Source organism: Rhipicephalus sanguineus, chromosome 6 (assembly GCF_013339695.2).
Source record: "Rhipicephalus sanguineus isolate Rsan-2018 chromosome 6, BIME_Rsan_1.4, whole genome shotgun sequence".
In the NCBI taxonomy this organism is placed as follows: domain Eukaryota; kingdom Metazoa; phylum Arthropoda; class Arachnida; order Ixodida; family Ixodidae; genus Rhipicephalus; species Rhipicephalus sanguineus.
This window is the reverse complement of record NC_051181.1, coordinates 32,860,888-32,873,522: the sequence shown is the minus strand read 5'-3', so window position 1 is coordinate 32,873,522 and position 12,635 is coordinate 32,860,888. Positions and strand designations below refer to the sequence as shown.

Genomic DNA, 12,635 nt, shown 5'->3' with positions numbered 1-12,635 from the left:
TTCGACGAGTCGAGGTCCCGAACCAGATTTCGACGTCAACCCGAGCCTTCCGAAGGTCAAGCAAGACCAGCTCAAAACCCTGCTCCTGCAATACAAGGACTGCTTTTCATCGTCGTCCAGACTTCGGCAGACACCAATCGCAAGACATCGCATCATAACAGAAGAAAGTACCAGGCCACTTCGTCAGAGCCCGTACAGAGTTTCGACGCGAAAACGTGAGGCCATAAAGAAACAAGTCGACGAAATGCTACGCGACGACATCATCCAGCTTTCAAAGAGTCCGTGGGCGTCACCCGTGGTGTTAGTGAAGAAGAAGGATGGGACCCTACGTTTCTGCGTCGATTATCGTCGCCTGAACAAAATCACGAAAAAGGACGTGTACCCTCTCCCACGTATAGACGACGCCCTAGATCGACTCCACAACGCGAAGTACTTTTCTTCGATGGACCTCAAGACCGGCTACTGGCAAATCGAAGTCGACGAGAGGGACCGATAAAAGACTGCCTTCATAACACCGGACGGCCTGTTCGAGTTCAAGGTCATGCCATTTGGTCTTTGCTCGGCACCTGCGACTTTCCAACGAGTCATGGATACTGTATTAGCTGGCTCGAAGTGGCAGACTTGCCTTGTTTACTTGGACGACGTCGTTGTGTTTTCCTCGAACTTCGACGAACACCTCCAGAGACTTCAATCCGTACTTCAAGCAATCAAGAACTCCGGGCTCACCCTGAAGCCAGAAAAGTGCCGCTTCGCGTACCAGGAGCTTTTGTTTTTGGGCCACGTGATCAGCAAGACTAGAGTGCTTCCAGACTCGCAGAAGACAGCTGCCATCGCCGCTTTCCCGCCACCCACCGACAAGAAGGCCGTGCGCCGATTTCTCGGCTTGTGCGCCTATTACAGACGCTTTGTCAAAGACTTTTCACGGATAGCCGAGCCACTAACGCAGCTCACGAAGACCGACGTCGAATTCAGGTGGCAAACAGCGCAAGTCGAAGCATTTCATGAACTGAAACGACGCCTGCAGACACCTCCGATACTTGCGCATTTCGACGAATACGCCGATACGGAGATTCACACCGGTGCAAGCAGCGTAGGACTCGGCGCCGTCCTTGTGCAGCGGACGGGTGGACTGGAAAGGGTTATCAGTTATGCTAGCCGGTCGCGGTCTAAGGCAGAGGCCAACTATTCCACAACAGAAAAGGAGTGCCTCGCCATCATCTGGTCTACGTCAGTTTCGCCCCTACCTCTACGGCAGGCCCTTCAAAGTTGTGAGCGACCATCACCCCTTGTGTTGGCTAGCTAACTTGAAGGACCCTTCAGGTCGCCTCGCACGGTGGAGCCTAAGACTTCAAGAGTTTGACATTTCCGTCGCGTACAAGTCCGGAAGAAAACACTCCGACGCCGACTGCCTGTCTCGTGCCCCCGTCGACCCACCACCGCCCGAAGACCCGGATGATGACAGCTTCTTGGGAGCCATAAGTGCCGACGACTTCGCCGAACGACAGCGATCCGACCCGGAACTGAAGGGCCTTGTAGATTACCTCGAGAGCAGGACCACCGTTGTTCCGAAGGTAGTGTCCCATAGAAAATAGGGCAATGTTGTTTTGCCTAATTCTCGCGCAGAAAACAAGGACGCGATTGTGGGCCATTTTTCTTCAGCGGTAGCAATGCATAGTTTGGCTCTGCAGCCTTCTCTTCATTGCTACGATGGGGGCCCTCGAAGCACACACACACACACACACACACACACACACACACACACACACACACACACACACACATATATATATATATATATATATATGCAGACGGCAGCAACATGATAAAAAGGACAATACATTTTACATGTCATGCCTCAGAACAAGCATACACATCCGTATCACAAAAGTAAGGAGTATCTTTTAGAGAAATTTTGTTGGTGTACGTTCAAGTTTGCTTTCCAGCACGAAGGAGCACAATCACAAGAAAGGACACGGGGGGCGCTCTGTCCCATGTCCTTCCTTGTGCTTGTGTTCCTTTGCGTCTTAAAAGCAAATATAAGAAGTATTTCCAGCCACGGCTGTTTAAACATTAACTATTAAGAATTTTCAAAAAGTGACAAATACATGGAGAGAAGCGCAGGAAGAGACTAGCACGGGAGATGGGGCAACAAGTGAACTTGATCGCCCTCTCTTCTACTTGTCTTTTGATGAGCCGCTTTCTTAGAATTTATCCATGCACCAGCTAGCCCAGCAACGCATTTTAAAGTGACTGCAAGAATGCTTACATATGAGCATATGTTACTTGTGTCGCTCTGAGTAGTACATTTCGTAGATAAATTGGTGACATTTCTTTTCTATCAATAGGTTGTTACATTTAATTGTGTTTAATAACAGAGGTAACAAAAACTGTAGCCTAGGTTTTCCTCAATTAGTACTGACATACTTTACTTGCCAGTCTAGAGGTTTGCCTCTACATTTTGTTTTGTGTGCTTTTAGTCCAGCTAGTGATTCTGCCATGTTATAATTATTGTTAATATATTCAGTAATATTATCAACTAGCCCAACTTTGTAATTTCTGGAACATTATCAGTGTAGATGGAATTAACCTAAATGGTGCAGGGTTTATTATAAAAAGGCCACTTAAAAGGGTATGTAGGAACCATTTCATATTCCATAAACTATGCGGTTTTGAAACAGTGCCACTTGGTAATAATTTTATGGTGGTTATTGCTCGAATGAGCAATGCGAAATATTTATTTTGTAAAAACGTGCCTTGTGCAGAAGCGCGCCGACTGATGTAGGGCACACAAAATTTTTTGGCGTAAAATACCAATCCTTTTACAGAGTTTACTCATCATACTCGTGATGTGTTTATCACATATCATGTCTAAAAAGACAGGGCGTGCAAACACGGACACAAGAAAGAAGTCAGGACACCAGTTTTTGTGCCTTCTTTCTTTTCAGCCGTTGTGCGTCTCTTCAGTTGTTAGTCGGCGTTTGTGGTGTCCTGACTTCTTTCTTGTGTCCGTGTTTGCACGCCCTGTCTTTTTAGAATGAATACTTACCAACTAGCTCAGCTCTCTGTTATTCTAAGTCACATATCATGTGTTCGTCAAGGCAGATTAATACCAGTTTGGGTGTGTTAACCCTTGTTACTAGCCCTGAACCTTAATTTCTAAGAAAAGATAAAGCCGCGCCATCTGCATAGATTACAAATCTAGCTTTGCTATCAATGTTTAGGATATGGTAAATAGCGAGTGTAAACGGACAGGTCACAAAGCGCTTCCCTGTGAGGTACTGCCCATCTGAGAATTCACCTGCAAATATTACAATCTGAGTTCCACGTTGTAAATACGATGAGGTTCAAAAACTTGCTATGCATCCAGTACCATAAAATTGCAACATTCTTAACAAAACGTTGTGGTTGACGAAGCGAACGGCTTTGGAGAAGTCTAAAAATAGGCCGTGTGCCACTTTGTGACATTGAGTTTTGTAATTAACCTCATGAGCAAGAAGAGCAAGCTTCGTCGATATGATTTTACGGAAAAAGTATTGAATGGGAACTAAAAGATTATAAAGGTCAACGAATGGCACCTTCGGCGTTGCATTTTCACCTTTTATTTCTGAGAGCGGGGCCAAGGAGGGCAAGTGTGCCCTTACAACTCTTCCTCTCAGTAAACATGGCTATGCAAGCGTCAGAACCTCACACTTGCATCGACTAGATCTGGACTGGCATAACAACAAAGTTGTCCGTTTTTTTTTTCTGTCTCGTATAAGGCAATTGCTGTTTATGATCGGTCTAAGTCTTCTGCGTCATGCCCACAGCGCCTGTTCGTAACGCGATGCAACCAAAGGCGCTAAAACGTCCCATCGCTAAATGACTCCCCACGTATTGTTAGGTAGAAGATCAAGGTACTAAATTATTTCTGATACTGCCTTTCCTTGCCATTACTTCTTCGCTCTTGGTTATTCATCGTTGGTCGGCGCTAAAATAGCTTTCCTGTCACGCAACGCCACAAAACCGCGAAACTGGCGACGTCAGAATTACGAGTACGCACTAAACCGCGCATTAGTGTTTATATTCATGATGAAACAAGCGCAATAAGCACGAAGACTGAGAAAGGACACAAGACGGAGCGCAGGAACAGAAATAATCGACAATTTTGTGACACAGAAATACTTGACAAGCACGAGAAGCGAACGAGAGAAATAATTGAAGCGTTTCGAATTGAGAAAGGAGGCGATAAGTGCGTCAGCCAGGCGTCTATTCTGCTAACAGATTCTGAATTTGCCTTCTTGGACGTAACATGACTCGGTCATTTTAAATGCGAAGCATTTCTTAGCGAACTTCTGCGACTTTGACCGTATCTATCTATCTATCTATCTATCTATCTATCTATCTATCTATCTATCTATCTATCTATCTATCTATCTATCTATCTATCTATCTATCTAGCCGCCTACGACTTTGTGCTCTCCTGGTCGCTTGGTTAATCGAATGTGCACCAAAATTGGTATGGCGTAACATGACTGTATGACGAACATAAATGACAAGTCATAACATGAAAATCATGACACGAATGTCATGTACAGCATGATTTACATGCTACGCTCATGGTGCGCTGGCGGCCGTTTCGCTAGCTTGATATACACCGAAATTGGTATCTTGCGACGTGACCGTGTGACGAACATAAATAACACGAGTTATCATGAAAATCACGACACGCATGTAATGTACAGCATGACTTACGTGCCACGCTCATGGGGCGCTGGCGGCCGTTTCGCTAGATTGATATGCACCGAAATTGGTATCTTGCGACGTGACCGTGTGACGAACATAAATAACACGAGTTATCATGAAAATCATGACACGCATGTCGTGTACAGCATGACTTACGTGCCAGGCTCATGGGGCGCTGGCGGCCGTTTCGCTAGATTGATATGCACCGAAATTGGTATCTTGCGACGTGACCGTGTGAGGAACATAAATAACACGAGTTATCATGAAAATCGTGACACGCATGTCATGTACAGCATGACTTACGTGCCACGCTCATGGGGCGCTGGCGGCCGTTTCGCTAGATTGATATACACCAAAATTGGTATCTTGCGACGTGACCGTGTGACGAACATAAATAACACGAGTTGACATGAAAATCATGACACGCATGTCATGTACAGCATGACTTACGTGCCACGCTCATGGGGCGCTGACGGCCGTTTCAGTAGGTTGATATACACCAAAATTGGTATCTTGCGACGTGACTGTGTGACGAACATAAATAACACGAGTTATCATGAAAATCATGACACGCATGTCATGTACAGCATGACTTACGTGCCACGCTCATGGTGCGCTGGCGGCCGTTTCGCTAGCTTGATATACACCGAAATTGGTATCTTGCGACGTGACTGTGTGACGAACACAAAAAACACGAGTTAACATGAAAGTCATGACACACATGTCATGTACAGCATGACTTAGATGCCACGCTCATGGTGCCCTGGAGGCCGTTTCTCTAGGTTGATCGACCCCCAAGTTGGTATTGCGCGACGTTACTGTGTGACAAACATAAATAATAGGAGTTAACATGAAAACCATGACACGCATTTTCCTCAATGACATACAAGACGATGTATGCAGCTCTTTGCTGGCTGCTTCGCATTACATCGATTCCCACAATGCGTGGGATCTGCCGGCTTTTTTATTTGGAAGAAAAGAACGCGAGTTACCCTTTTAGGCAACCCGAAAACTGGTTGGTGCCAACAGCACGCATAAATACCGGGAAAGAGCGCCTCCAACATACACGTCCTTCCCTTTTAAACGCGTACACATCTGCAAACATTGACCTGTTTACCTGCACCCATAAAAAACTTCGTTCTATGTATGTACCTCCACGTATATTCTAGGTTTCGTAAAATTCAAATAGGATGTCTCTGCCTTCTCTGTATCTGTATTTTCTTTTCTTGTTTTTTCTTTTGGTGGTTAACACGTGCTTACCTGCTGTATGCCATCGGTTATCATAGCGGTGTTTAGCTGATTCACACTGTTTCTGATAATAACAGGTTTGCGGTGACGTGCATTGATGTGATAAAAAAGGAAGAGAAGCGCTCCGTCTTGTCTCTTTTCTGAGTCTTCGTGCTTATGCGCCTGTTTCATCGTGAACCTTTACCAACATGCCCAACCGGCAGTCACCCTAAGTGTTGATATGTCAAGCAAAACTTGATTTATTTCGTCTTGTTCCGAACGAAAGAGAAGATGGCATCGCGACGATGGCTTAGCAGAGGGTATAGTCGTAGCAGGCGGTGAGAATAGATTTATTTGCGCAAAATAAATAATTGCAGGGCTTATATAATGGTGTTGAACCGTTCGTGCGCGTATACGGCATCGTTCCGTAAACTCGTTTTGTTGAGGATGCGTTTTTTTTATCGCCCAAATCTAAGCTACTAAGGTTGTTGCAAGCTACGGTACGATCAGACAGGCGAATAATATTAATTCGGAAACACAGGCGGAATCTTCATCCACCGCCGCTCCGCGTCAGCTCTGCCCAAGTAACACTCGCGCATCTGCGCGCTCATCGACTCACTTCCACCAAGGGGATATGGCAGGCAATGCTGTACGTTTTCGAAGAAAAAAACAGGTGCATTTCCTGTGAACTGCAGTAACATTTATTGACTGAAATCTTCATAAATGCTGCTGGTTCCCGCCCTAGCTTGCGTCGGCGGTAATGCAAATTTGATATCAGGTAGAACGGAATAAATAAAGGACGGAAGACTCTGACGCCTGAGAGCCCCTGCTCAGCTGTAGCCTCCTCCACAATGCAAGAGCGCAAGGTATCAAAGCGTTGCACAGAATCTACGGTCCGGCGTGGTGAGGCACGGAAGACGATATTCGCTGCAGAAGCTGGGGGTACTTTTAAATCTCATAATCTAATTTTTTGACAGTTGTGTCGAACGAAAACTTCGTCATAGTTGGTTTGCCACTGCGCTGCCGGAAGCGAACGCTCACAAAAGTGGGGGGCTCAGCCCCCCCCCCCCCCCCCCCTTGCCGCCCCCCCTCGGTAGATACGCCTATGACATCAGGTTTAATTTTTAATGGGACCAGCTTCAGACAGTAGTTCCTAATGGGACACCATTTGCAACGGGCAACTGGCTCTTATTGAGATCTCAGTAAGAGCCACTGGCCCCCGCTGGGACCCACTGTCAACTGGTCCCAGTTGCAACTGGAAATAACTGGGACCAGGTGAAGTGGTTTATGGTCAAATTCCCAGTTGGGACCAGTTGCCAGTGGGTCCCAACTGGGAATTTGACCATAAACCAGTTGAACTGGTCCCAGTTGGGGCCAGTTGTTTCCAGTTGCAATATTTTCACCTGGGAAGGATCCAAGCACGCATACTGACCGCCGCAATGGAGAACTTCCTGTTGTCGCTAGGCGGCGAGCGAGTGACGCTGGCGCCGATGAAGATGACCGGCTCTTCGAACACCTTGGGTCGCGTTCCGGGATCGATGATGGAGTTGATGCCGCCCAGCTTGCAGTTGATCTTGAGGCACATATTGGACAGAGCCTGCGTGGTCGTTCTCGTGACGTTTTTCACGTCGACGCACTGCGTGGCCATGCCCAGCACCGTGTCCCCGACTCGCTTGACCTCGGCGTAAATGGGTGTCTTGCCGGGCAGCACGACGACGACGAGCTGCAGACCCGGGAAGTCGGACATGAGGCGTCGGAACACGGCCTCGACCTCGTCGGTCTCCCTGGCATACTCGTAGGCGCAGGGCTGGTCATTCATGCGCATGCCAGTGCCATTGGCGATAGTGTGCAGCTGCTTGGTGAAGATGCGCAGCGTATCCTCTGCGCACCTTCGCGGTGAAGCAAAGCAGGTGAGGGCCCAGGTCTTTAACTCGGCGCTCAGGTAGAACTCTTTGTCCCGCATGTCCCACACCCCCCGCCTGGGTACCACCTGCCGCTGGGTCGAGCCTCCACACAACAGCCTTGGAGGAGGCAGGACGCGGCCCTTCACCTTCATCATAGTGTCGCTGATAGAAACATCAAACTCCTGCGCGTACGGGTCCATGCTGAAGTTCGGGTGGCGCACCAGGTTGCTGATTTGGTCCTCCCGGTCCGGGGCGGACAGCGCACTTTCCTGCACCGCAATGAAAGCACACTTGAATGCCTGCCCACCGGATTTCTTAAGCATGCCCGTTGTTGAAAACATGCATTGCTCCTAAGGTGCAACATTCCTACTTACTCTAATCATTATCGATGTCTGCATGTCAGTGAGCTTTTTGGTGCACCTCTGACCAGCCACAATATTGCAGACCTCGAGGGGCAGGTAGGCTTTCCTGTGCTCCGGACCTACTTGAAGGCAGGGAAGCTGCGGGCACCTGCACAAACACGTTCACTGCTCTAGGACATCTTGAAGAAACAGAGCGCTCTGGTTAGCTGTCTATGAAACCAAGCATACCGCCAGCACCTCAATGACACACGAAGTCGGATAATGAACAGAATAATCGGCTGCCATTATTAGCTTTTTAGTCATATGGCTGTGGAATCTCACACGGATATAGTAGCTTTTACGTAACAGTGGTTTAGATATTTAGTTGAAGCGTAGTAATTATTAAGTAAAAAAAAGCTAAAGGTGAACAAAAAAGTTTCGCCGCAAGGGCGAATCAGTGAAATAGCAACAGACTCGAATTCTATACCAAGTAAGCTCACGCCTTTAACCTGGCACTCAAACAAGACGCTTCCGTAAGGAAACGCGGCCGCTGCAACGACCTTCGTGCCGTCCGATCTCCATGCGCCTTTCGCGCGAACGAAACGGCCGGCTCGTCCCATCTCTGCTTGAGCCCCGTTCGTCGGCAGCGCTCGCGCGCTTTCCTTCGCACATAGAACGTATGACGCACGGGGCAATGTTATGCAATTGGGACTTTATATGGAAGATGACGGCGACGGCAAAAAATGGCCTGGAGTGTCCATATAATTGCAATCGCAATAAACAAAGAAGCAAAACAGCTGCGGTCTAAGATCGCATGCAACACGGCGACTACTTGAATTACGGCCAGGGGTGCAAGAGCCGAAATAGGCTTTGGACGAATTTTTGGAGCAGCAAAATGTTGCTTTCAGAGCACGAAAATCCATATTAGGAGCAGGTCACGGAAAACCTCCATTTTCTAGCACGAAATACTAAATTTGGAGCAGTATAACAACAAAAAAGACTCACTTTTAGAAAAAGAAATATGTGTAAACCATTACACATCAGTTAACTCGTGCACAGTCCACTGAGCACAGTTATATGAATAAAAGCAGTGTGCTGAATCACCCCACAGTGCAAACAATTACGAAGTCCACATTAACGTTTGCAGCGCCTGTCAAATCATTTGACAGGCGCTGCCAATGCTGATGTTGACCTGCTAACCTGGCAAGCTCGAAATTCGGGAGGTTAATATTAATTGTTGGGGTTTAACGTCCCAAAACCACCCTATCATTATGAGGGACGCCGTAGTGGAGGACTCCGGAAATTTCGACCACCAGGGGTTCCTTAACGTAAATCTAAGTACATAGGTCTGAAGCATCTTCGCCTCCATCGAAAATGCGGCCGCCGCGACCGGGATTGGATCCCGCGACCGAAATTCGGGAGATTCGTACAGCTGGAGCGAGTGAGGGAGGTGAAAAATGAAATCAGGCATACGTTTTTTTATATTATTTGTCAGGGCGGCAGAACCGTCGTACACAGCTCTGAATGATTGCCAGTAATTTTTAGACGTCAGCGATCATTCTAGTACTAGTAATGCTACGGCACGTGCATACATGAGTAATCAAGGAACAAATTGTGTTGTGTCCTGTGACAGCCAGTACTAATAGCCCCTTTTAAATCTTAGTTCGCCTTTTCGCAAGATACCGTTGTATTGCGGCGAAAGTGGCTTAAGAGTTTTGCACGCGATAGAAGAAGGCCAGGAAATTTTAGAACTACTGTATTTTAAGTGCGACGCATTTCTTGGTGAACCTCCGGCACTTTCAGCGTATCTATCTATCTATCTATCTATCTATCTATCTATCTATCTATCTATCTATCTATCTATCTATCTATCTATCTATCTATCTATCTATCTATCTATCTATCTATCTATCTATCTATCTATCTATCTATCTATCTATCTCCTTAACTTGGTGTAGACCGAAAGTACCATGGGAAAGTAAGATGATTTGACGAATATGACTGTCGGGTCATGACATGCATAACGTGAAAACCCTGTCGCGTACGTCGTCACTCTTTCCTCCAGGCACGTATAGCACATACCGGTTTACCATGGGCCGCGGTATACGGGCATGCGCCACAGGTGATTGATAGTTTTTATCGACCCAGGAACGGCGAGAACAGACATTGGTAATTTGCATGCGAGAGCGTCAAGAAACACCGACATCGGCAGCGTTGACCCGACGAATAGAAAGAATGAAAATTACGATCCCAGCAGGAACCGAACCCTGCGTGGCAATCAGGTATTCTACCACAAACCACGCCAGGTCGATGAACTGGTTTGGAAAAACCGCCTAGACAGGCGTAATGTTGGTGCAGCGTCAATTGTGGTTGTGGTGCTGGCTATCTAATTTTACAAGACCGCAATGAACACTACATATGTACTATACTACGATACGTTCGTCATATCAGATTAACGTTTGTGGTACCAATGTCGGCTACACTTTTATTGCCGTCTAATGTGCATTACATTTGTATTCCTATGATTTAGCAAGGTATATTTAAGCATCGCTCGAACCCGGAGGAATACATTGACGAAAGTAACGTATGATATTCGCATGATTGCACCATAAATTGCATTTAGTTTCGATAATACTGACGTATGTACTCTAACGTGAGGGCTGTCGTTAGATCGCACCATAAGTTACCCTTAAAACGCCAGTGTTGTCGACGTGCCTGGTAATAACCACAATGTACACACAGCTACTACACATACAAAAGCACGTCGATCCACTTCGTAACGCTTGGCTCAAAGCCATAAAATGCAGCATAGAAGTACTCTGCTTCGCATGAAACCGATTTACAAATCGTAGGATCTGCCGAACTTTTTTTTCTTTTCTTTAATGGTGCGGTTAGGGTTAGGGTCTGGGCGTTTGGATTGGACTGAATGATGATGCCCAAAACAACGTTTATAGATACTGAATTAGCAGGGACAGTTGGGCGAGTTGGTTGAAGTTCATCTTTAAAAGGCGCGAAAAAAACAACGGACAGGTAGGAAGGAGACAGGACGACGCGCTTCTAGCAACTGAAGCTTTAATCAAAAAACGAAAGAAGATATACACACACATTACAAAAAACAAGAAAAAAAGAACCAGACCACCGCAGAATGAATATGCTATATAAAAGATAAAACACCAGGCACGTTTTTTGTCACCAGCTTAAGTTATATCAAGGTAATCTACCTCTCGGCTTGATAGCGCTACGGACGGACAGCTTATACAAGAAACACCCGATTTAGAAATATAGGCGGCTTCCACAATTTCACGAGTCCTTTGAACTCGGTTCGAAAACAAAATAGCTGCTTCTTTAAACAAAGACACCCACAAGCATGACAATGCGCAGATAAGTGTGAAAGCTTGTCGGTCTTCAACGACCTTTCATGTTCACGCAAGCGTATGTTTACACACCGTCCAGTTTGTCCGATGTATGTCCGTTTGCTCGGAGATGCTCTGAATATGGTCGTTGCCGTGTAAAACATGTGAATACCTATGTGCCCTGCCGCGTTGGTGTAGTATATAACATACCTACAACTTGCAAACGGACATACATCGGACAAACAACTGGACGGTGTGTAAACATACGCTTGCGTGAACATGAAAGGTCGTTGAAGACCGACAAGCTTTCACACTCATCTGCGCATTGTCATGCTTGTGGGTGTCTTCCTTTGTTTAAAGAAGCAGCTATTTTGTTTTCGAGCCGAGTTCAAATGACTCGTGAAATTGTGGAAGCCGCCTATATTTCTAAATCGGGTGTTTCTTGTATAAGCTGTCCGTCCGTAGCGCTATCAAGCCGAGAGGTAGATTACCTTGATATAACTTAAGCTGGTGACAAAAAACGTGCCTGGTGTTTTATCTTTTATATGCATATTGTTATGCCAGGGCTCCCAACCCAAACTTCCTTGCTTCGACAAGGAATTCAAGCTGGTAAAACGTCTGACGCAACCAGCGTCGACACCCGCTGATGAAACGAAGCGGGAGTCTTACGCAATCCCCGGCAACTCCGGCGATGAGGCTGACTCAACCAGCGTCAACACCAGCTGATGCAACGAGGCGGGAGCCTTACGCAATCCCCGGCAACTCCGGCTCTGCGCCTGACGCAACCGACGGAAATCTCTCCCGCAACGTGCGGCAAGCCCTCCTCCCCGCGGATCCGGTTCGAGCCAGCGACCAACGGCGGTTCCTGATTGGAGGCTTCGCTCCTGGCTGATGCAAGCGATCGCCCAGGGCTATAAAAGAACCAAGCTGCGCGGAGACAGCGAGACAGCGAACGAAGAAGTCCCGGGTCGTCGTCGCACCGCTGTGCGAGCCCGATAAGCTGTCGGCCCCAGCGCCGAATATGTGACGCCTCTGTATATATGTATATAAATTTGCCTTAACTCACCGTCGCCTTGATCGCTCCGTCT

The 12,635-nt window shown here is 47.0% G+C and overlaps 1 protein-coding gene across 1 annotated transcript in view; it reads right to left on the bottom strand.

The window, feature by feature from the left end:
* The window catches only part of LOC119397173 (protein argonaute-2-like), a 62,216-nt gene that overhangs the window by 27,124 nt on the left and 22,457 nt on the right, over positions 1-12,635 (bottom strand). Inside the window, exons 5-6 of the mRNA XM_037664612.2 lie at positions 8,228-8,363; positions 7,382-8,122 (exon numbers count right to left, since the gene is read on the bottom strand). Coding sequence (XP_037520540.1) covers positions 7,382-8,122; positions 8,228-8,363 — 877 coding nt within the window. The remainder of the gene's footprint in view (positions 1-7,381; positions 8,123-8,227; positions 8,364-12,635) is intronic.